We start from the raw sequence: 26658 nt of genomic DNA on the forward strand, positions 1-26658 counted from the left end.
CACACTAGGGCCAATTTAGAATCGCCAATCCACGTAACTTGCATGTCTTTGGACTGTGGGAGGAAACCCACGCAGAACATGCAAACTCCACGCAGGAAGGACCCGGGAAGTGAACCCAGGTCCCCAGATCTCCCAACTGCAAGGCAGCAGCGCTACCCACTGCGCCACCGTGCCGCCCCATTGGTTCCATATTAACAAAAATATGACAGATTTGTAGCTACACTGTATGCAATGAGTAGACACATTAGCTTACTTATTTATAAAGCACATTTAAAACAACCTATGTTGAATAAAGTGTTGCCCATTGAAATAAAGAAAGGTAGAAGTAGATCCATTCTAACACTAGAGACACAAAAGATATAAAACAGTAATGACATTATATTAGATGGACCAATTCTAATTAAAAGCCAAGAAGAAAGGATGCATTTTCAGCCTGGATTTTAAAAGTGCTACATGTGGGCAAAATGAATGTCAATTATAAATACAAAAATGGGAGATGACACTCATCTACAGGAAACAACCTCTGAAAAGGATTTAGGGCTTTAAATTGACACAACATTTTCATTGTCTAAGCAAAGCACAGAATCAATTAAAAAGGCAAAATAAAATGTTAAGTTATATTGAAAAAAACTGTTGAATATAAATCAACACAACAAAGATATCAGTGGAACAAATTCTAATTAAATGCCAAAGAGAAATTCAGCCTGGATTTTCAGCGTGGGTTTAGAAATGGCCACAGCTGTTGTTGACCTAACATGAGCAGGTAGATTATTCCAGAGCCTAGGGGTGGCTGTCGCAAAAGCACACTCACCCTTCAGCTTTAGTCGAGACTTTGACACAACTAAGACTGTCTGATTAGAGGACTTGGCCAGATGGAATGTAAAAGGTCAGAGAGATAGGAAGGCGTGAATCCTTTTAGGTGCTTAAAAACAATCGATAGCACCTTAAAATCAACCCTGTAATTGACAGGAAGCCAATGAAGAGAGGCTATTGAAAAAGAAATATGGTCATCATCAAAGGTCTACCACCAGCATTTTGGACCACTTGTAGATGAGAAAGGGTTTGCTGGGTAACTCCTGTGTAGTCCCCCAGGTTTCTGTCCTTGGACTGCTTTAAATTAATGACATTGAGTCTGGTGTAGTTAGTAAACTTGTTAAACTGGAAGATGATGCTAAAATTGGAGGAATGGCAGACACTGAGCAAACAAAAATTCATAAAGACTTGGATAAGCTTCAGACCTGAGCGAACACTTGGAAAATACAGTTTAATGCAGAAATGTGTAAAATGCTACATGTGGGTAAAAGGAATGTCAATTATAAACACAAGATGGGCGACACTGTTCTACAGGAAGCAACTTCTGAAAATGATATAGGGGTTTATGTTGACAAAACATTTTTTTTATTTTACTTTGTTGATTTTATTAAAATCAAATAACATTCCATACAAATAACTCAAAGGTTCGAAAACAAATCAACCCCTGAGAAAGAGGGCTAGGCCAGCAGAGTAAAACTTTATGCTAGTAAAAATGAGTAAATAGATAAATTAATAAAATGAATAGGGCGGCACAGTGGCGCAGTGGGTAGCGCTGCTGCCTCGCAGTTGGGAGACCTGGGGACCTGGGTTCGATTCCCGGGTCCTCCCTGCGTGGAGTTTGCACGTTCTCCCCGTGTCTGCGTGGGTTTCCTCCGGGCGCTCCGGTTTCCTCCCACAGTCCAAAGACATGCAGGTTAGGTGGATTGGCGATTCTAAATTGGCCCTAGTGTGTGCTTGGTGTGTTTGTGTGTGTCCTGCGGTGGGTTGGCACCCTGCTCAGGATTGGTTCCTGCCTTGTGCCCTGTGTTGGCTGGGATTGGCTCCGGCAGACCCCCGTGACCCTGTGTTCAGATTCAGCGGGTTGGAAAATGGATGGATGGATGGATAATAAATGAATAAAGATTAATGGGGTTAAAGAGGGGTGAGAACCTGCTTAGATCCTGCCAGGTTTTGAGAAAGTTTTGCACAGATCCTCTAAGTGCGAATTTGATTTTTTCCAGTTTCAAATAGTAGGTAACATCAGTTACCCACTGACTTAGAATAGGAGAGTTAGGATTCTTTCAATCGAGCAAGATTAATCTACGTGCCAATAGTGTACTAAAGGCAATCACAGTTTGTTTGTCCTTCTCCACTTTAAGCCCACCTGTGAGCCCACCAAACACAGCTGTTAGTGGATTACAAGAAATTGTGACTCCAAGGCTGTCTGAAAGACATTTAAAGGTTTAGGTTGACACAACATTTTCATCATCTAAGCAAAGCACAGAAGTAATTAAAAAAGCAAGCAAAATGTTAGGTTATATATAAAAAAAAACCAATATAAGGACCATTATGCTCAAACTACAGAATATAGTGCACTAGTGAGACCACATCTGGACTTATAGTCACCATAGTTCAAGAAAGACATAGCAGCACCTGAAGCTGTGCAGAGGAGAGCACATCCCAAGAACTTAAGGACATGGCCTTCTGTGACAGACACAGAGAATTAAACCTATTTAGTCTCAAGCAGAGGAGGATGCATAGGCACTTAACTCAGGTCTTCAGAATCCACAAAGGCATCAATAAAATAGATCCAGCAACATTCTTTCAAATTAAGAATGAATCAGGTACACAAGAACACCAGTGGAAATTAGGGAGAAGTACAGATAAGACATGTAGTTGAAACCTTTAAAAAGTATCTGGATGATTTGTTGGGACAACTTGGCTATTAGCTATGAAACAAGCTTGACGGACTGAATGTTCTCCTCTTGTTTATCAAGCTTCTAATGTTGTTTATGTTGAAACTAGTAACAGTAGCCCCGTCACAAAGAAATAAAGCCACAAGTCACCATTTCAAGATCAGCAACAGACAAAAAGGGCCTGATCTTAGCTCAATGACTTAGTTGGAAAAAGCAGACAACAGAATATATACTTTTATCCAACTAGCACATGGTTTAATGTATGGTGCTAGTCGATCAAGATTATATTCAGGGGCAGTGTGGAGGTTGGAGAGCCCAAACATCACACTCTCAGTTTACTTTACTTTAACATCAAGAAAATTTAACAACATCAAAGGCTGAATGTCTTCCACACTGTCCAATAGGGACTTAAAGAAATTACGCCCAATTCAATGGTAAATAGATTTTGTGTGTCATCAGTGGAAAGAGATATTATTTTTTTTTTTTTTTATGGAAATAATGAAACAATGAATAATAATCAAACAATGTCAATTGTTGCTTTGATCTACGAGTTATGCGGAACTATAGATTATCCTTGTTGCATAAAACAGGAATCAGCTTTTTATGGACATAAATCCACATTAACTCCCACCCGACAAATTAGTTCACACCTGACACTCTGTTATGCATATTCTTAGGATGAAGAAAGACCTCAGAATAACAAGGAAAAAACACGCAGACCTGTAGTTAACTTGAAATTACCATTCAAGCACTGACCAAGCTGGGAATTAAACTACTTTGGGAGTCCTTGTCAGTTCTTTAGTGATGTGCTGTCTTTTGATTTTTAATTTAATTAATCACATTATTAACTGGCTTTATGAAGGCAGTTATTAAAAAAAAAAAACCATTATATTATTTACTGTATATCTCCTATAGGGTCAGTACATCTAATGATCCATGGACCTCCTTCAATATGCTATTCCATGACCTTGGGTTTAGGGGTCCTAAATGGTCACCACTCAACATTTCAGTGTCAGAACCGATATATACAATAACAGATTGTCTATGTCACCAGAATACACCAAGGTGACATGCCTTACTATTTGCCTTAAGTCAGTTACTTCAGGCTAGGAAACTGATTCATTTGCTGGTCCAAAATGATAACATAGATATGAGTATTGGACAGGGGAGGAGAAGTCTGATTTCAAAAATGGTCATCTACATTAGCATTTACTGTATGTCATACCATCCATCCATCCATTTTCCAACCCGCTGAATCCGAACACAGGGTCACAGGGGTCTGCTGGAGCCAATCCCAGCCAACACAGGGCACAAGGCAGGAACCAATCCCGGGCAGGGTGCCAACCCACCGCAGGACACACACAAACACCAAGCACACACTAGGGCCAATTTAGAATCTCCAATCCACCTAACCAGCATGTCTTTGGACTGTGGGAGGAAACCGGAGCGCCCAGAAGAAACGGGGAGAACATGCAAACTCCACGCAGGGAGGACCCGGGAAGCGAACCCAGGTCTCCCAACTGCGAGGCAGCAGCTCTACCCACTGCGCAACCGTGCCGCCTGTCATACCTTTAACAAAAATAAAATGGCATTCACAATTTTTGAAGTGATAATGTTAGTGTGGGATTTAATTGCAAAAACTGCACTTGTTTTTGGGCACCATGGTGGCATTAAATTAAACACAGTACCGCATACAAAGTAGAATAGATAGATAGATAGATAGATAGATAGATAGATAGATAGATAGATAGATAGATAGATAGATAGATAGATAGATAGATAGATAGATGAAGTGAAAGGCACTATATAACACATAGATAGATAGATAGATAGATGATAGATAGATAGATAGATAGATAGATAGATAGATAGATAGATAGATAGATAGATAGATAGATAGATAGATAGATAGATAGATAGATAGATAGATAGATAGATAGATAGATAGATAGATAGATAGATAGATAGATAGATAGATAGATAACAGTGTAGTTTAGGTCCTACCTATAATGGATCTATTTGTGGTAAAGAGCATTTAGAGGTCTGTGGCAGTGTTCGTTTTAAATAAGAACAGTGCGCTCAGGCTCGGGGAGGTTTAGTTGTATGCAGTCACCTAGCCAATTGATTTTAGGGTCTTGATGTGGGGATTGGCTTCACATGAATGCATGTGCAGACACACTCAGCTCAGTTGGCTTCCTCGTTATCACTCTGGGGATTGTAATTAAGATGCCTCCTCCCGTGAATAAGGCGCTATAATAACAATCGCTAAGGCACGTGTAAAATGGAACAGAAATCTTTTATTTTTCTTCAACTGTGGGGCACGTCTTCCCCATGAACCCCACTGGCAATACACAGTCCCAAGCACTTAAACACAGCCTAAACACTCTTCCCCTGTGGGGCACGTCTTCCCCGTGAACCCCACAGGTATAACACAGTCCCAAAGCACCTTACTATCAACACAGCAATCCTTCCACTGGCACCACCACTCCTCTCAGGCAACCTCATCCTCCCGATTCTGGCCCATTAGTGGTGGATGCTGGCCCTTTTATAGCCCACCCAGAAGTGCTCCAGGTGCTTAATCACCTGTGGCTAATTGCACTTCCGGGCGGGGCTGTAGAGATGTCCAGGTGGGCTTCGGGATTCATGCAGCACCCCCTGGTGGCCATCCCAGATCCCCACAGGGCTGTGGAAGACTCCATCTCCCATGGAGCCCTGCGGGAAACTGAGGCACCATCGTCAGCCAGGGAGGCTGCCACCAAGCGTCCCGGGGGAGGTAGTGAGCAGCCCATGGCTGCTCCCCCGGACCATATACAGCAGGGGAGTCCTGACCGGGTATGGGACCCGGCCGTCCATTACAATAGATAGAACATTATTTGTTCCTAGGGAGAAATTTGACTTTTCTGGTTGCTCTAGCCACACTGAAGTGGGTTTCTTTTCAGAATTTTATTTTTTTTTTCTCTCTCTCCCGTATCCTACAGTTGTGCTTAAGTAACACATCCAGTGCTGCTTCCTGCCCTACACCAGTTTTCCTAGGGTCCTACAATGCTGTAATGCCCCTTTAGAAAGTGCTGCTTTACAGTTATCTCAGACATACAGAGTGCTGCTATTCCTCACCCCCCCATAATACCTCTGAAGACATGCAGTGATGTGTCCATCAGTCTTTCAAAGGCAGGCATCAGTTCCAGTCTCAGATATTTTTTTACATCACTCATCTTCACATCTTTAATACAGGACAGTTAATTCAATGAAGGTTTCCTGTTGATGTACAGATTACAGAAACAATTCCATCAGTATTCATCGAAGAGATAAAAAAAATCTATAGACTACTAAGAACAAAAACAAACAAATAAACACAAATTTAGATTAAGTGGTAAAGTGCATGTTATAAGGAGGGCTGTTAAAAGTCTACTGATTATGTTCTCAAGATTTGTTTCCTGCAATGGCGTCGTGTTCTTAGTTACAGTAAAGAGACCTCTACGGTAATCAAGACGAGCTATAAAACAAGCTGGCTAACCACAGTAGATAATGGAGATAAATGAGCACCAATATGTGGCTTGCATAGTTAAAGCATATTGAACCTAATTGCCTAAGGACTAAATTAATATATAATAAATCACTGATTACCAAGTGTTAAACACATGTAATGGAAGTGGACATGTAATTAAACTCTCATAAACTAGTTTGTTTAATGCTTATTTGGGCAGAGTTAATATTTAGTAGCCTTTTCAATAGTGGTAAGAATTTGTTTGCTGTAGCAAACCTTTCCTCAATCTGTGGCTTACCTGCCAAGTGCTGGCCTTCCAGCAATGTCTGTTGGATATTAATTACACTTAAAACAAAACTATTTCTTCTTCACACCCTCGTCAATAGTGACATCCGATAGGTAAAGCTCCAAAAACAGGGAAACAGGGAATGGTCATCGTTGCACAGATGATGTCTACCAATTGAGGTTTTCAGTATGTTTTAAACAGGAAAAAATGTTCTTGACGTGAAATGTCACTGAATTGAATTTTAAAATGGAGAAAGCACTCCGTCATGTATGTGACATTAACTAAATTCAATGTTTAAGCAGAGTGCCGATTTTACATGGGAAACGGCTTCATCGTGATAAATGTTAAGGTAGAACAGGCAATTGAAAACTGGAAACAGTCCCTTACAGTATGTATCTGACACTATCTAAGAGACATAAATGATTTTGCCATGAGGCTTATTGCTAATGAAGTAAATATGGGCTGATGCAAATTATTTGTCAAAGGGATAGTTTGTCTCTAAAAGTAAGCCTCCTTGTGCCACACGCCATAAACATTTCTAAAAATTCCGAGCCAGTATTTTGGGCATGTATGTAATTTAGGCAGGCATTCAACAAAAGGGGGAATTAGTATTTTTTTTTATACTATCTGTGAAAGTAAACCCCATCATAAACCACATCATACAACCTCATTATAAAAACAAAATTTACAAAATAATTGAATCGCAAGTATTGTGTTACCTTTAGATGATTACCAGTTTACCAAATTTGTATCCAAATGTGTGTCTGCAATGAAAATGGGTATTTAGATATACCTGACTTGGTTCCTTCATGCTATACACAAACCCAACAACATCGTAAATTCTTTCCCATAGTATGGGGGCATGTTTCAAAACGTGCTTGAATTTATGTAATCCAATGTATGTTGGAAATTTTGTGTTATACAAGTAGAGAGAATATTTTACAATATTCGATAAAGTTGTCTTACTGTGTCTTTCAGAGTGACCTTAATTGTTAACTGCTAGGAGCTGAAGAAAGCAGTCAGACTAAGATAACTCATCTCATGCTCTCCTGTAGTTAAAGGTTAAGGGAACTGATCTGTTTCCACCACCCTGGACAGATGCAAAAAGAAGTTTTATTCCCTGAGGTTTTACTTACATGCAATGTGATAAAATTGTCACTTGCATGTTCACCAGTGTGTTATACCTTTTGCATGAATGCAATATCATGCAAAGAGACAGAGGAGTGTTTCTAATGCTGAATTTTCTTTCCTGTTCTTTTTTTTTTTTTTTTTTAAAGCAACTGCAGACGTCATCCGTTTTCCAGGTGAGTTTCAGTGTCCAAACAAGGAGAACATTTTGATTTCATTATGGCACTGCATTTTTTTTTTTTTTTTCTGTTATCGTTGCGATTTCCATGAAATAAAGTTCACATATTTAGTAGTTTATATACTTCTAGTCATTTAGCCCGTTACAGTAACGGGCGATAGAACAGTAGTGCATAAACATTAGTAGGAACAGTCTATTTTAAATGGCAAGGGACTTTGACCTCATTCTTTTTGTTGGTCGTATTTTTCTTTCTTTCAGCCTTTCTTTTGTTGATGTTTACTTGCTGAGCTGACCGTTCTTCGTGGGCTGCCGCCGTGTATTGTGTGTCTTTAATTTTCTGTGACAGTAATACCGTCTTGTACATCCGCTGGCTTGTACGTCCGTAATATACCTTTAATTTTCTCTGGCGGTAATACAGGCGTGCACGTCGGTAATATGCCTTTAATCTCCTCTGACAGTAATACTGGCTTGTATGTGGCTGTAATATGCGTCACTGTATTGTGTAACTTTAACTTTCTCTCGTAGTAATACTGGTTTGTATTTCCGTAAAACGCCTCTATCTTTCTCTGACAGTAATATCGCGCATCGCACCGTGCCCCGCGCATGCGCACTTCACCAGAAGACACACACACACGGACACCGTGACGCACAAAGGGATTTTATTAAAGAGGATAAGCTATTTAATAACATGGCTGAAAATCAATTAAAATATATTCTCTTATGATCTTGGTACAGTTTCTCAATAGAATTTACATAGTTCACAGTAATTCACTTTCAATTTAGCATTTAATGTATATTTTAAAGGTTATTTAACCCACGTTTTAATGTGTTAAAACATTTTAATGTTAGTCATTCAAAGTGACCCATTTGAAAACTGAAGCTATTTATTATAAAAAAAAAACAGTGACACATGTCTACCATTTTGAACGTCAAAACAAACCATATACTTAGTAATGGCTTCTTATATCTATTTATGTCCAATGTAAAATAAAGTTCAGATTCATTAGCATGCCTAACAAACTTGAGCTCAAGGTACAAAACAATAGGTTAACTATTAACAGAAACAAACAACTAATTACAACAGATCTGTCCTTCATCTTTAACACCCTGTAATCTGTAGACTTTTTAAAGACAAACTGATTGTGGGTAAACCAGTATGTTTCTTTATAGATAATTAGAAATGGATTATGTTAATTTAATCCTTAATGACAGTAACAGGTGTGGCTTTTTATCTTTCTCAGAAGAAAATTTACCTGTTTGGATCACTGGAGAAAATATGGTGTAGTAAGCTATTTGTACTTTAAACTACAACTGAAACATAATGGTGTAATAGAGTCAGTTTGCTTCTACTGCAGATTAGTCGTCATTTGGACACAAACATAAGCCCTTACACCGATCTTTCGATTACCCCAGGCTGGAACCTGAGTTGTTTAGCCTGAAAACATAAGGGAATATTTTTGTAACTGTGAGAAGGTGTGGTGTGGAGTGGTGGAAAGCCAAGATCTGTCAAAGAAATAGGCTCCTAACATTATCCTCTTTAATAAAATCCCTGTGTGCGTCCAGCTGTCCATGTGTGTGTGTCTTCTGGTGAAGTGCGCATGCGCGGGGCACGGTGCGATGCGCAATATTACTGTCAGAGAAAGTTAGAGGCGTTTTACGGAAATACAAACCAGTATTACTGCGAGAAGAAATTAAAGGTATACAATACAGTGACGCATATTACAGCCACATACAAGCCAGTATTACTGTCAGAGAAAATTAAAGGCATATTACCGACGCGCACGCCTGTATTACCGCCAGAGAAAATTAAAGGTATATTACGGATGTACAAGCCAGCGGATGTACAAGACAGTATTACTGTCACAGAAAATTAAAGACACACAATGCACGGCGGCAGCCCACGAAGAACGGTCAGCTCATCAAGTAAACATCAACAAAAGAAAGGCTGAAAGACAAAGAAAAATACGACCAACAAAAAGAATGAGGTCAAAGTTCCTTGCCATTTAATATAGACTGTTCCTACTAATGTTTATGCATTACTGTTCTAGCGCCCGTTATTGTAACGGACTTAATGACTAGTTCAGTTATAAAATATTAATAGGGAGAGAGGTATTTTCAGTTTATTACATTTACAGGAGTGCATAAGATAAAAATTCATATTTTTCTGTTTAACAGCATAGAAAATGGTGAACTGGATCAATTGACATAATCATGTACAGTCATATGAAAAAGTTTGGGAACCTCTCTCATCCTGCATAATAATTGACTCTACTTTCAACTAAAAAGATAACAGTGGTATGTCTTTCATTTCCTAGGAACATCTGAGTACTGCGGTGTTTTCCGAACAAAGATATTTAGTGACACAGTATTTAGTTGTATGAAATTAAATCAAATGTGAAAAACTGGCTGTGCAAAAATGTGGGTCCCCTTGTCATTTTGCTGATTTGAATGCCTGTCACTGCTCAATGCTGATTACTTGCAACACCAAATTGGCTGGATTAGCTCGTTAAGCCTTGAACTTCATAGACAGGAGTGTCCAATCATGAGATATAAAGGTATTTAAGGTGGTCAATTGCAAGTTGTGCTTCCCTTTGACTCTCCTCTGAAGAGTGACAGCATGGGATCCTCAAAGCAACTCTCAAAAGATCTGAAAACAAAGATTGTTGAGTCTCATGGTTTAGGGGAAGGCTACAAAAAGCTATCTCAGAGGTTTAAACTGTCAGTTTCAACTGTAAGGAATGGAAACAGGAAATGGAAGGCCACAGGCACAGTTACTGTTAAACCCAGCAGGTCTGGCAGGCCAAAAAAAATACAGGAGCGGCATACAGTATGTGCAGGATTGTGAGAATGGCTACAGACAACCCACAGATCAACTCCAAAGACCTGCAAGAACATCTTTCTTGTATTTAGTTCTACAATTCAGTGCAATTTGCACAAAGAACATCTGTATGGCAGGGTGATGAGAAACAAGCCCTTTCTGCACTCACATCACAAACAGAGTCACTTGTTGTATGCAAATGCTCATTTAGACAAGCCAGATTCATTTTGGAACAAAGTGCTTTGGACCGATGAGACAAAAATTGAGTTATTTGGTCATAACAAAAAGCACTTTGCATGGCGGAAGAAGAACACCGCATTCCAAGAAAAACACCTGCTACCTACTGTCAAATTTGGAGGAGGTTCCATCATGCTGTGGGTTTTGTGGCTAATTCAGGGACTGGGGCCCTTGTTAAAGTCGATGGTCAGATGAATTCAACCCAATATCAACAAATTCTTCAGGATAATGTTCAAGCATCAGTCACAAAGTTGAAGTTATGCAGGAGTTGGATATTCCAACCAGACAATGACCCAAAACACAGTTTGAAATCTACAAAGGCATTCATGCAGAGGGAGAAGTACAATGTTCTGGAATGGCCGTCACAGTCCCCTGACTTGAATACAATCGAAAATCTATGGGATGATTTGAAGCAGGCTGTTCATGCTCAGCAGCCATCAAATTTAACTGAACTGGAGAGATTTTGTATGGAAGAATGGTCAGAAATACCTCCATCCAGAATCCAGACACTCATCAAAGGCTATAGGAGGACAGCGTCTAGAGGCTGTTATATTTGTAAAAGGAGGCTCAGCTAAGTATTGATGTCATATCTCTGTTGGGGGGCCCAAATTTATGCACCTGTCTAATTTTGTTATGATGCATATTGCATATTTTCTGTTAATCCAATAAACTTAATGTCACTGCTGAAATACTACTGTTTCCATAAGGCATGTCATATATTAAAAGGAAGTTGCTAATTTGAAAGCTCAGCCAATGAGAAACAAAAATCCAAAGAATTAAGAGGGGGTCCCAAACTTTTTCATATGACTGTATAATTTGTAATGTTATTTCATCCCTTAACATAAACAGCACCAATATGGAAACTTTACCAATTAACCTCAAAATCACAGAATATTTTTGTAACAGGCTATTCTTTCATCAAATTAAAATTATTCTAGGACCTTTAGCCATTATGTATCCCCTTTATGTAAGATGTCAAAGACTTTAAGTAAGAAATGGAAGTTCTAAGTGACTAGCAGTCCACTATTTAATATTAAGACAGGATCAAGAACATGTGTTGCTTGATACTGAATATAGTGTACAATTTTCTGAGAACTACTCCTCAAACCTAAAAATTCAGAAGATGGCAAAAAGGTTATTTTAAAATTATTTATGCAGTTCTTTTTGAATGTTAAGTGATACATAATTTACCAGACACATTTGGAGGTATATTATAGTTCCCAACAGCACTGTCCAACTGCAGAATAAAATGATTTTGGTAATGATGAGTGAAATGTAAGATTCAGAATTTGGACACTGCCTCCTGTATCTGTAAGCATTCAATATAATCCAAGGCCATATTTACTCTTCATCTGACTGTTCCTTGCCATCTCAGAATATTTTAAACAATTTCTTAGGGCTTTTAATGGCATATTTTTATCCTTGCAGTTATGTTCAGATTTCGACATTTGTTATTCTAAAGTAGGGAAAACTAAATCCTGTTTACATCGCCCTAGATTCAAATGATCATTTAGGTTCCTGAACTGTATAAAGAGAACACAATTGAATAGCTCCATGTTTTGAAAATAAATAAATAATACCACGCAAATAAATAATTAAATAAAGGTAAAACAGAGTCACAGTTAAATGTTTTTCATCCTCTCTAAATAGATTAGTAAATAAAAAAAAAATAGTAACCTGTAAAGAATAACCAAATTGTAGAGTATCAGCATGATGCAGATGCTTATTGACTTAGGTGAAGACTGTTCGTTGCATATCTAATAAATAATATACATCCTTTGTAAGCTCTGATATAAGCAATCACACGTTTTTTGCTTTAAAATCAGATCACGCTGACTGTTATTGGCTGTTGTAATGTAATCGCTTTCTATTTTTGTTATACACATACAGTGTATGTTCATCATTTTCGCACACATATGTTTATCTGTGGCATTCAAGCACACAAATACACTTTGCTGTCACTTTGCATTTTACAATACATTATTTTAAACTGCTCTGCAGTGGTGATAGATTTTTTTCTCATTGTAAAAGCAACAGAATAAGAGGAAGCAAAAGACAATTACCATGTATAATGTGAACACAAAGATCCATTTACATAACTTCATTGAGTTCTTCACAACATATCAATTTTTAATTATCTATTAATAATTGTATGTGCTATTTCTTGTTAATAAATGTTCTCTACAAAAGTAATTTAATCTTAGAAATCCAGGCTTTTGTAGTAAAATGAAACAATCTGGCTTGGTATTGAACTTGTTTCGATTAGGGTAGCTCTGACGGGCTCTGATCTCTCAACAGAAGGTTTTTAATCTTTGAGAAGCTTCTCTAAAGTGTTGCCATTGCCATACTTTGCCTTGTGTCAAGTATGCACCAGATTTGACTTTCTCTTTTTCTCAACTTCTCTATCTTTCCTTTTCCTTGAAGGTTTTTCACATCTGATGATGGGCGAACAAGGTATGCTCTTCCTATTTTCCTCCCTCTCCTAGCTGCCTTTCCCTCCTTGCTTTATGATCTGCATCTCTGCACTTTTCGGTCGATCTTTTCGCTGCACATTTAGTCCTCAGAGTTTTTCATTTAATGTGGTTAATTTAAGTTTTCACCAAAGACATGCTCGACTACCGAGGCATGACTATTATCATTCTGCAAAATAAAATTTATGTGCGTATATATTTCTTCACAAATTGGTTTTTTTTTACTTTATGAAGAATATTGCTATTTGCACATTTTTCACTTGTAAACTCACTTGCCTGTTTTGTTTGCGTTTTGCATATGCATGGATTTAACTTGTTAACCTTCAGACTCCAAGTGCGGGTTTGTCTGAATGATTGAATGATCAATAACTGGAAATTTATGCATTTGAAATTTCCATTAGAATGAACAATGATCTACTTCATTTTGTTCATACTAATTCAATTGGCTTGCCCATTTTTTTGTTTGATTGCAATTGCATGTTCAGCGTGTTTTTTTGTTTGCTGTGTATGAACAATTTTAACAATTTTTAGCACGATATTACAGCGGTGCTATGTAATAATGCTTATTAAATTCAAGGCAAAATTGCCTTATATTCTGACTGCTTACAATATATTTATTATCCTTCCTCTTTCTCATTGCTTTTCAAATGTGGATATCATGCATTCTTTGTCTATTGGACTTCAATCATCCTTTCTGTAGGTAAAAGCAAAGGTAGATCCCTGTTTTCATTCTTTGCTTGTTCATATTATTGGAAAATAAGGAGATAACTCTAGAAATAAGCTGATAAAAAGCAAAATGTTGACTTGTGTTGGAGCCAGTCTCATTCTGTTTAGAATTTCTTTGGTCTTAGCTATATTGGTTGAGAAGTATAACTGCTTTATTTGAGATTCTCTCTGATTGTGCCAAGCAGTGTCATTTAGCATTTCCTTCATTTGTGATTGTAGCACCTTGCAGTGGTAAGGTGTTGCTTATTTTGGGTGGCTCGGTTAGGTTTACACTGGATATGCTCTGTTGTTCTTTCATTATAGAAAACAACGCTAGTTTTCTTACTATTCTGTTTAAAGATGAAAAATTGTTATATATATAGATATGCATTGCTGCTCTGCTCATTCTGGTGATGTATCATTTCTAAATGTGATTTCAGTACTAAGGAACTGGTGCTGACATTTCCTTCTTTTGTTATTTTGCTGTGAAAGGTAGCACATCTATTATTACCATCATTTTCTTGAATGGCTCTGATAAAGTAAATTTAGTATTACTTACTTACTGAGTATATTGATTGCTGACATGAAGATGGCATTGTGTGCTGTAGATTAAGAAAGTCCTGCTCAGGTAAATAAACATGCAGTTAAAATGTCTTGGACCAAATTCCCATTTGCACATTGTATGATAAGGGGTGTCAGGTATCACTCATACTCTTGCTGTGGTGTCATTTGCCAGCTTTATATAGCATACAGAATGTTCCAGTAGTTCATAGGTTTTATGGCTGCCAACTGAAATGCTAGTCTATTATGAGTGCAATGAGTACATGTCTCATGTTCAGAATTTAAACATTTGAATGTTTTGTCATCTTTGTGGTCTGGGATAGAGCAAAAAGGATTCCAGATAGCCTGCTCCTTTGTCTGGACATGAATCAGCAGAAACACTTAATATTTGAAGAATTGTAAGCGAATAAGCATTTTACATTTAAAGACAGAAGGCACAGTCTAGCTTTCCTCTGGGTCTGGCCTCATAAATGATCAATAAGACAGGAGTTCATTAAAGGCTTGGGATGCTTTATTATAGACAGAGATTATTTTGGAGATGGTAACCTTGAGTTAAATGGCATTAGACTAACATGAAGCCCTGAGCCTTACTTATGCAGGAATGGGTGACATGTCTATAAGTGGGCAAAGACTGAATCAAGTCAAGGAGCAAGAAAGAGAAAAGGCTTGGCTGCTGCAAGAAGGCAGAAACTGCACTGTACTGGCAGAGTGGCACCCACAGCCTGCTAGAGACACCAACTTCTGAATTAACAGTGGCTCAGTTCTTTAAATACTGTACCCAAATGTAAAGAACAACGTCCTATTAAAGTATTTTTAAACATTGTTAATCGTGTTATTTTACTGTAAATACCTTTTATTATTCTTATTATTATTTCTGCTTTGAAAAGACTAATGGACATTCATTATGACGGTAAACATCTTTGATTGAAATTGAATTAGGTACAATTGTTGAAACGAGTGCCTTTGGGTTTAGAGAAACAGAGAGGTGTTTTCATGGAATCTCTTCTCACATACTGAAGAATTTATTTATTTATTAATTGACAGTTGGTCTTACAGGGTCATTTTGGGGTGTGCTTTTGGGTATGTATGGAGGGCATCAAAATGCCAATGTAGGCTGAAACATCGTCTTGTTTTTTTACTGATTTTTCATTGGGTGGGCACTACTTAAAGTCCCCACCCACCCATAGCCACATCCCGGAGGTCAAACCCATTTTAATGCTTTAAAGTCACTTTTACTTTACATTTATTTGTTATGTAACAGTCCTTCATTTAATTTTATTTGCCTTTGTCTTGTATTAATTACTATTTTTTTCAGTTTCTTACTGATTTTTATCCTTGTAAAATCATTTAGATCATCAGTTTCTGTCTTTCTTTTATTATTATAACTTTAAAAATGTAACTGTAATGTTTAAATTGTCATCTTGAGATTGTCATGAGCCTTGGTATCTTTGGTGTTTTTGATTCGTAGTGCGTGATGTCACTAGCATGACAGAATAAAAGGTCATCCCTGATGTCTTTTCTCTATCCAAGATTGTGGATATAATCCTTAAATAAAAGAAATCTTTTTTTTTATTCTTTATGATTTTATTCTGTCATATTTGAACTTTTTTGGCAAGTCTCTCAACTTCAGTTTTTGTCTTACATATTGGGATTTTTTGAATCTCTTTTAACTTTATTGTTTTGACCAATGTGTTGTTTCTGTCAATGTCTATTCTTCTGATCCTTAAAATCTATAGCTGCGTTTTTCTGCTTTGGAGTACATTTTTGGAACGTCTGCTTGAAGTGTGATTAAATTGTGACATGGGGATAGAGTAGGTGCAGAATAATGTAAACTCATAAACTAAACAAATTACTTCACTTTTCTACATAGTCACCTTCGTTTGTGATGCAATTTCCTAGTGTTATAACAACTTTTTAATGCTTAATTATTACTTTTTGAATTCCCCTCATATATATATATATATATATATATATATATATATATATATACAGTAAATATATACACCAGGGTGTTTTGCCCCCTGCTCGTTTCGCTCACCCACCCCCCCGCATTTTGCATGATGCACTTCTGTCATATCAACTATGTCCATATATTCAATCTCTTTTCGTTTTTACCTTTTCATTAATATCGCATTGAATTTTGATTCTGTTTTTGGACTTACATCGTGACAATGTAACGTATAACTGCCCATGAGTGAATATTGTTTCTTTCTTTCTACAAGAAATGTGTCTGACATAACCACGCAGGACTTTTCCAAATCTCTTTGCATAAGCTCTTGTCGTCTTGCGGGACGTGAAAGTGTCTCTGAGACAATCACGACTTGTCTCCTTCCAAGATTTCTTTTTATAATAGAGATATATATACTGTATATTGTGATAGATGGCCAGCAGCTCAGTCCAGCCGGGACGTCCCAGGACGGGAAGAGTGGAGATGGGTAGTCTTTCCAGGATACTGCCTCCCCCAGGATGCTAGGTGGCAGCTCCACTGGATGGTAGCTGTACCCCAGATTCCCACAGGGCATCATGGGACATAGAGTCCATTTTTTCATCCCTGTTGGGTACCGTGGGTGCCGCCAGGTGGAGCTCATAAAGGACCTGGGGACTTCTACTTTTCCTACAACCCGGAAGTACTTCGGAGTCATGAGGACGGAAACCCACAGTACTTCTGGGATGGTTGAGGAATGATGATGTGGCGTTTGACCCGGAAGAAGAGGAGAAGCACTTCTGGGTCATGGAATATATAAAGGACTGTTTGAGACTCAGCAAGCAGAGCCGGAGTCGGGAGGGTGTGTAACGAAGCTGCTGGGAGTGGAGGATTGTTTAATTGTGATTATTGATTATTGTTATTGGTGAATTGTGGCGTGTGTGGTGCTTTGTGCACTTTATTTAAGAATAATATTAAAAATTATACTTAGTGCTTTTACACGTGTCCTGGACATCTGTCTGTTGGGGTTCACATGGCAACAGTGACCCATAGTGTCCACAATATATATATATTTACACACACATATACTGTATATGAGTAAAATGGTGACTTATCCTTCTTTTGGTGCTAGAAGTACCTTCTTGGTCTTCATCCTCATCTCCATATTCTTCCAGTTCATTATAACGCTTCACCTCAGTCTCCATTTATCTATCATCAAACACTCCATGCAAACTTTCTCATGTTTGCAGGGTATTGTAGCAGCTAAACACATGAAAAGTCCTTTTAAATAAATTACATTTTCTGCAGGCCGATTGCCATTTCTATAATAATAAAGATCCATCCATCCATCCATTGTCTCCCGCTTATCCGAGGTCGGGTCGCGGGGGCAGCAGCTTGAGCAGAGATGCCCAGACTTCCCTCTCCCCAGCCATTTCTTCTAGCTCTTCCGGGAGAATCCCAAGGCGTTCCCAGGCCAGTCGAGAGACATAGTCCCTCCAGCGTGTCCTGGGTCTTCCTCGGGGCCTCCTCCCGGTTAGACATGCCCGGAACACCTCACCAGGGAGGCGTCCAGGAGGCATCCTGATCAGATGCCCGAGCCACCTCATCTGACTCCTCTCGATGCGGAGGAGCAGTGGCTCTACTCTGAGCCCCTCCCGGATGACTGAGCTTCTCACCCTATCTTTAAGGGAAGCCCAGACACCCTGCGGAGGAAACTCATTTCAGCCGCTTGTATTCGCGATCTCGTTCTTTCGGTCACTACCCATAGCTCATGACCATAGGTGAGGGTAGGAACATAGATCGAATGGTAAATTGAGAGCTTTGCCTTACGGCTCAGCTCCTTTTTCACCACGACAGACCGATGCAGAGCTCGCATCACTATGGACGCCTCACCGATCCACCTGTTGATCTCACGCTCCATTCTTCCCTCACTCGTGAACAAGACCCCGAGATACTTGAACTCCTCCACTTGGGGCAGGATCTCGCTACCAACCCTGAGAGGGCATTCCACCCTTTTCCGGCTGAAGACCATGGTCTCGGATTTGGAGGTGCTGATTCTCATCCCAGCCGCTTCACACTCAGCTGCGAACCGATCCAGAGAGAGCTGAAGATCTCGGCCTGATGAAGCAAATTTTTTTAGAGTTTAATATACTTTTTTAAAATACAATACTGGCCATGCTATGCAAACACACAAAAGGATAGTAGATCAACATATTTAAATACTGTTTTGTGCAGATGAATTAAACCATTCACTTAACCCGTGTTAAACTTATCAATTAACGAGTGTAATGCATATTTTCTATCATGTATGACACATTTTAAATAATGGACTGTTTGCAATGGAGGCTGTATTTAGTCTGCACTGATCTACTTCACTTGATGGAGTAACACCTTTGTATTCTAAAACCTTTTCACATTTAAACATTTATGTTTCTTTTGCTTAGTTATCTTTTAATATTTTTATTTACAAAGAAAATTCAATTACATTTTGTTTGCTTGCCAGGATTTCATAAGCATTTCAATTTTACACAACAAGTAGTAGTAACCTTGATCTCTCTAAAAAGGAATTCCTTGTGTATTTCATCCATTTTCTACTCTACAGAAACAGTAAGAGAGATGGTAGGCCTGTTCATAGTAAACAGTTATCCGAGGTAATAATTCCCCTAATTTATGGGATCTCCTATCACTTCAGATGTTCATTTAATTTAAATGACTGAATTCTGTAAGAGATCTTTACTTTGCAAATAATAAGAAAGAATGTCGGAAAATCCAGCTGTGCATTAAAACAACTGTCATTAGTCTTTGCTGCATTGCCGTCCTGTTTGCTTCTAATATTCAGCGAGCAGAGTGGCTGTAAACTTCCAAAGTAATTTCCTTTTAGACTAATCAATTGCAGCTTCAGGCATTGACTACTGTATGATGTGCACTGGGTGATGGTTTTATTTAACATTGCATTACAGGCAATTTATATCACATGCTGGAATTACGCTCTTGAGATCAGGGGGACTCTTATAGTATAAAAGTTATCAATTGTTATTTCAGTGTGCAAAACTTTAAAAAGGTATAACCCTTTAAAAGCATTTTATGCTTCCTCTCAATCTATCTGTCTTTCTAACTATCACAGACTGCTTTACGCAACTATTTATTTTACAATAACCCATCCGAAAAAATGAAACAATGTGATTTGCTATTTGTTTTCACATCTGCTGTGCTTCTTTAAAGAAAAAGGTCATAGAAAACAAAATATTATTCCCAGTTTAACAATGTGTATTACTCTAAGGAAAATCCTCAATGAACTGTTAGCTGTGTATACCCTTATTAACAAACCAGGAATAGACTTTTAGGCACACCAGAAGATACAAATACCAAAATTGGACCTTTTTTTTTTAAAAAAATAATGTGTTAAAATCCACCTATATGTTTTTTCTGTAACAATTTGAACTACTGGTCTCATATTTAATGCGGCCTGCTGGTAAAGCCATTAGAGGTTAGCTAAGTGTGGCCCTCAGCTAATCACATATTATGTAACATTTTATGCCAGGACTCCAATTGTAATATATGTATAAATCAATGTAGAGGCTCTTTTTAAACTAAAATACTAAAACTTGTTACCATTGAACATTTTTGGATGTGTCTCTTATAAAAGGTGCTATATATGCGCCTGACCTGACGCAGACTGACACGGAGGCACGTGTAAAACCAACAAAAAGATTTTATTTTCTTCAGCTGAGGTCCACGTCTTCTCCATGTCCCTCAGCATTAACACAGTCTCAAGCACACCAAATAACTAAAGCAAAGTAAATCACACCACACTCTTCTTCCTCCACCACTCCTCCCAGGCAACCTCGTCCTCCTCCTCCCGACTCAGGCTCCCAAGTGGTGGCAGCTGGCTCCTTTTATTAGGCACTCGGAAGTGCTCCAGGTGCTTGATGGCCAAGTCCCGGCTGCACTTCCGGGTGTGGTGAGAATACTGCCCACAAGGGCCCAGAACCCAACAGGGTTGCACCACACTCGAACTGCAATGAAGCCCTGTGGGAGTCCGAGGCACCGTTGCAGCCCAGGGAGGCTGCCATCTAGCGTCCAGGTGGAGGTATTGGGTCTCCCATGCTTGCTCCACCGGACCGGTGCGTCCCGGGCAGGTAGGGACCCCGGCCATCCGCCACACTCATCACATTGTTATTCTAATGCATGTTACTGCTTCTTGTACGAGTATTTAGGCAGCTTCTTTGATGATGTGGCAATGCCCATGAACTGACTAAACTTTTGTGGTTCTCAGAGTAGTACTCTGAACCCCAATATGACATACAACAACAACATTTATTTCTATAGCACATTTTCATACAAATGATGGAGCTCAAAGTGCTTTACAGGATGAAGAAAGAGAAAAAAGACAAAATAAATAAGAAAATAGACTTAGGGAACACTAATTAACATAGAATGAAACAAAAGTAAGATTCCGATGGCCAGGGAGGACAGAAAAAAACACAAAAAAAAGCTCCAGAGGGCTGGAGAAAAAAAAAAAATCTGCAGGGGTTCCGAGGCCATGAGACCACCCAGCCAGTGGCATAGGTAGGGGCGGGCATCTGTCCCCGGGTGCCGAATTGATGTTCCCCATTGCATTTTGGCAAACAGGAGGGGGTGCGAAATCTTCAGTTGTCCCCGGGCACTGAAAACCCTAGCTACACCTCTGCACCCAGCCCCCTCTGGGCATAGTGAAAGGATCCAAAAATACAAGGTGGTTCAAAGTCAGAATTCTTTATTTCTGTGGAAGAATTTTGTTTGACATGCTGGGTTGTATACGATTTTGCATGATAGTTTAAATGAAGTTTGGCTATTTGTTTACTAAGCTAGAGGTTGATTTCCCAAAATTGATGACATTTAGAGGGTAATTGGGAAATTTACAATGTATGCACATAATGTATGAACAGCTTTTTTATGGGCTTCCCAGAACAACTCTAAATTGACCATTTTACGAGGGAGTATAAAGTTCTAATTTGTTAACCCTGCCACAAGAGTTGTCTACAAAAAAGTACCATTAGTTGATTAAAAAAAATTGATTAATAATACGTTCATTACATGGTGTCATCTTTCTTTCTTTCTTTCTTTCTTTCTTTCTTTCTTTCTTTCTTTCTTTCTTTCTTTCTTTCTTTCTTTCTTTCTTTCTTTCTTTCTTTCTTTCTTTCTTTCTTTCTCATAATCAGTTGCAGTACAGAACAGGTAAAGGCAAAGGAAAGCTACACTAGCTGTATCCTTTGAACAGAGAACTTTTCAAATCTTTTAAAGAACACAGAAATATGATTTCCTCATACATATGTAATGATTAACAGTATAATTTAAGCTAACGTAACAATGAATCTATAAAACCTAATCATGCAAATGCATCAGTGCATTTTATTATGAAAATGACATCATCTCATACTCATCAGGTCCGGTCGATTGGGGTGCATGCAAATTTTAGGATTCTAAATGTTCAGAGAACTGTCATGATGTGAGTTTAATGTAGTCTGTCTAGCGTCTGCTGTCTATTGCTACAGCTGGCACAAGAGGTGGCAAGATTAAGAGACACTTGGCAAATGGATCTGGGAAGCCCCTCAGGACAAACAGTTCCCACCACACAATTTACATGTTAATCAATCCTCCTCTCGCTCCCTACCAAGAATTTCTCCTCATTCCTTATTCTTACTGTGTTGTGTTTTTGAGGGTTACAGAATTACAGAAACTTTTGAGATGGTCACAGAGGTCTCCCGTGGACCTTACACAATGAACAATCTACCTGTACATTAATAAGGGCATGAGCCTTGGATGTTCAGTTTTGTTCAGTCTGGAAGGCCTTTAATGACCTCTTGGGCACAGCCATCAGCGGTGTGTCTGTCTGCAGAGAGAGTGTCGACCGCGTCGAGAGGTTCACTTACCTTGGCAGTGACATTCATGTCTCTGGTGACTCTTCCTATGAAGTCAGTAGCTGGATTGGGAGAGCATGGGTGGTCATGAGGTCACTGGAAAGGGGTGCGTGGCGCTCCCAATATCTATGCAAAAGGACGAAGGTCCAAGTCTTTAGAGTCCAGGTGCTTCCTGTCTTGCTGTATGGTTGCGTCACATGGACGCTATCCAGTGACCTGAGACAAAGACTGGACTCCTTTGGTACTGTGTCTTTCCAGAAAATCCTTGGGTACCGTTGGTTTGACTTTGTGTCGAATGAGCGGTTGCTCATGCAGTGCTGAATGAGGCACATTACCTGCGTCAGTTACGGCACTACGGCCATGTGGCATGTTTCCCCGAGGGTGATCCGGCTCGTAAGATCCTCATTGTTGGGGACCCGAGTGGCTGGACAAGGCCAAGGGGTTACCCACGTAACATCTGGCTGCGGCAGATAGAGGGGCATTTCCGGAGGGTGGGACTGGACCGTTTGTCTGCCTGGGGGGGTTGCCAACCGGGATCCCAAGTTGTTTCGTCGTGTAGTGGGTGAGGCAATGCATTATACCAGTTCATACTCCACAACCTGACTTGATTTGGAAGCTGCCTTCAAATATTCATCAGACTAGCTGGTGTTCGTAAACAGAGTATGAACTTGACTGGTATTCGTTCTTATGTAATTTCAAGTCTAACTTAATATTTAAAACACAAATCTCTTGGCCTGTATTCTAGATGTGGTTGAATCTTTACAAAAATGTAAAAGACAGAGAGTGCTCAGCGTAAACTAAATCTGAATCCATATTTTATTTGACTACCTTTCATGTAGCAAATCCCTTTTAGCATTGAAGTCCCACTCAACAGTTCTAAAGTTTTCAGAGGTGACCAAGTCAAGAGTCCTGCCGATTATTTTCCAAATCTTGCACAAAAAATATATTGGAAAATAATCATTAACCTGAAAAGGTTCCATTTCTTTAATAACCTGTGTTTTGCTCTGTGTCAAAAACACAACATGAAAAGTAAAAGTTTTGCAAAACCTGCACTCGATTAGATTAGATGTCCTTTATAACATGCCAACATGCATCCAAAACAAGAATAATGAGATTAAAAACCAACTGCACAATCATTTTGTAGGTGAAGCATTTACTAAAATAAAAAGTGCTGAAGGTGAGGTGGCTCTCTCCTGGATAAAATTCAAGGAACCAGCTTCTATGATTCAGAGAAAAGTAGCTGAGCTGATAGGATGAGAATAGGACATTGTAAGAAGATGCTTAGTTCAGAGAGCCAGACGGAGAAGGAGAGAGAAAATAATAGCTGGCCAGCATTCAACTCTGTATCTCTCCTAAACAAGCGTATGGCTGAGACATTGCTGAAGAACAGCCAAAATGGTTTTGTATGTAAATGTAGAAAACATGTGGAAAACTAAGGCAAATTAGGAAAGTATTTTAACTACTAGTGAAATGAGAGAGCAGACAAGGGCGATCTTAATGCAGGAATTGCATGGATTTTCAAGTCACCAAGTTGAACTACGTAATGCAATGAAAGAGGTCACAAATGCAAATTTAATAACACTAATACACCTCAAATAATACAAATCTGGACATAAACATGTCTTTTTACTGCAGTGTAAATTTAACCTTTCAGGTTAGCAAAACACTGTTAAAATGAGAGGTTCTTTATTGACACTTTACTGGGTGGCATGGTTTATCGTGGAGCCATTGCTTGACAAAGCACCATTTCATTCTGGAAAGGTTCGCTGCACATGAAGTTGGTTCTTTGAGCTTTAAAAAACTTTCTCATTGCAGAAGAAAAAACAAAATCCGTTGTGTATGGTAGACTGCAGGAAACTAACAGATTAGGAAAACTTCAACTGGACCTATTCAGCAAGAGTCTTTTTTAAATCAAGAGCCATTGGTATTTAACAGATCTGTTACCTTCTATTTATGGTTTTTCATTGTATGGAGCCTATTACAGATCTAAATAAATAAATGGTTCTTTCTGGAACCTTCATGTGGATGGGGAGTTCAGGAGCCAAAAATGGTTTCCCTATGGCATCGCTCTGAAAAACCATTCTGGCACCATTATTTTAAAGAGTGTAGCCATGAAATTCAAGGAATGATGTACGAAGTGTATTGAATTTATTTATTGACTGCATTTTTACTTTCTCCATATTTCTGATATTAAATAAGGAATTTCATTAAAAAACAACTTTAAGTTTTCAAAGTAAAACACATTTTGTTATCTGTAGAACTTGTGCTACTTGTGCATTTGCAGAAAGACGTGTGCCAGTTGAACGTGGCAAAATTTTCATGGACACTGTAACTAGAGAATGAATGGAACAATTCCAATGAAATTTTCTGGACAACTTGCATTTGCTAGTTTTAAGAGCTCATTAAGTTTAAGGTGAATTCCAAATATTCAGCATATACCAATAACAGTCAAACCAGTGCTTAGAATCGCACAACGTTAGGCATACGCATGTAGGATTTTGAAAGAAAGACTTTTGTCAATTTTCAGTTCAGTCTACAGTGCAAGCTTTTTCAAATGTTGTCGTGGTATTGCGTCTTGGATATGATTAGAAAATTTTTACCATGCACTGTACATGTTGATATGGAGAAAGTCATTTGCTGGTCATGAGTTGTTTTTTTTTTTCTCATAATTGCCATTATGTAACATAATACAAAATTCTCAAATTCATTACGGGGTTACTGGCAGCTTGTGACTAAAACTGGCAGCTAATGGCACAAGGTAGGAACCAACTTAGGAAAAGGTGCCAGTCCAGATACACTCATATACACATCCACACACGGATAATTTAGAATGACCAGTTAATCCAACCTTTGGAATGTGTGAGTGCCTGGAGGACATCTCATGAAGAAATGGGGAGATCTAAAAGATTGCATACAAATACAAACTTAGGACTTTGCATCCATGAAGCAGCACTGCTAACTATGTTGATCTAATTTCAATTATTCACAAAGTATTTTAAAGTGTAATACATTAAATAATACAAGGGGGAGTTAAGCTAAAGTTACAAAATGGAATTTATTAGAAAATGGAATAAACCTTCACAAAATTGCTAATGTCATTTCTCAATGTGGTCTCTACTCTTGTCAATGCACGTGCGCCACCTACCTGGAAGTGCCTAGATTCCAGCAGAATAAAAGGTTTTGTCTTGTTCTCACAACCACTCATACACTCGAGTTATTGTTAAACACTACATGCCGAGGGGTACTACAGTCAATAGGGCAAGTTACCGTGACTTGCTGGAGACCAATCTGAAGCCTGCTATTCGATCCAAATGGCGGGGCCTGCTGTCTCTAGGAGTCCTTTTGTTGCAGAAAAATGCCCGCTACACACTGCCAAGAACACCAAGGCTTGTCAGGAGAAACTGAAGTTTGAGGTATTGCCACATCCTAATTATTCGCCCGATTTGGCACCGTGGGATTTCCAACTTTTTTGACCGCTAAAAAAACATCTGGGTGGTCATCAATTCAAGAAAGATGATGACGTGAAGAAAGCAGTGCACGAGTGATCACGAGGATGAGACAAAACTTTTTATTCTGCTGGAATTCAGGAAGGTGGCACAAGTGCATTGAGAAGGGTGGAGACGACTTTGAGAAATGACATAATCGGTTTTGTTAAGGTTCATTCCATCCATCCATCCATTTTCCAACCCGCTGAATCCAAACAGGGTCACGGGGGTCTGCTGGAGCCAATCCCAGCCAACACAGGGCACAAGGCAGGGAACCAATCCTGGGCAGGGTGCCAACCCACCGCAGGACACACACAAACACACCCACACACCAAGCACACACTAGGGCCAATTTTAGAATCGCCAATCCACCTAACCGACATGTCTTTGGACTGTGGGAGGAAACCGGAGCGCCCGGAGGAAACCCACGCAGACACGGGGAGAACATGCAAACTCCACGCGGGGAGGACCCGGGAATTGAACCCAGGTCCCCAGATCTCCCAACTGCGAGGCAGCAGCGCTACCCACTGCGCCACCGTGCCGCCCGGTTCATTCCATTCTCTAATAAATTCTATTTTCTAACTTTAGCTTGACTCCCCCTTGTAGTATGCACAAGAATACAATCACTTCAACAAAAGTCTCTCTCTTCAAATACCTGGCTGGTTTAAGCACACCATTCATTTATTTTATTGTAAGGATGGTATTGAGAATTAGTCCTTTGAATTGGGACCTTCATTTATTATGATATTCTTTCATTCAGCCTGTCTACCAAA

The 26658-nt window shown here is 39.1% G+C and overlaps 1 protein-coding gene across 14 annotated transcripts in view; it reads left to right on the forward strand.

Annotated features, from left to right (window-relative positions):
* The window catches only part of nrxn3a (neurexin 3a), a 1637233-nt gene that overhangs the window by 20229 nt on the left and 1590346 nt on the right, over positions 1-26658 (forward strand). For all 14 annotated transcript variants that reach the window (XR_007933698.1, XR_007933699.1, XM_051920149.1 and 11 more), the window contains exons 3-4: positions 7756-7782; positions 13264-13293. Coding sequence is in view for 12 of the 14 variants with exons in the window: in XM_051920149.1 (XP_051776109.1) it covers positions 7756-7782; positions 13264-13293 (57 nt within the window). In the remaining 2 variants the exon portion in view is untranslated. The remainder of the gene's footprint in view (positions 1-7755; positions 7783-13263; positions 13294-26658) is intronic.

Source organism: Erpetoichthys calabaricus, chromosome 16, assembly GCF_900747795.2.
Source record: "Erpetoichthys calabaricus chromosome 16, fErpCal1.3, whole genome shotgun sequence".
Lineage (NCBI taxonomy): Eukaryota > Metazoa > Chordata > Cladistia > Polypteriformes > Polypteridae > Erpetoichthys > Erpetoichthys calabaricus.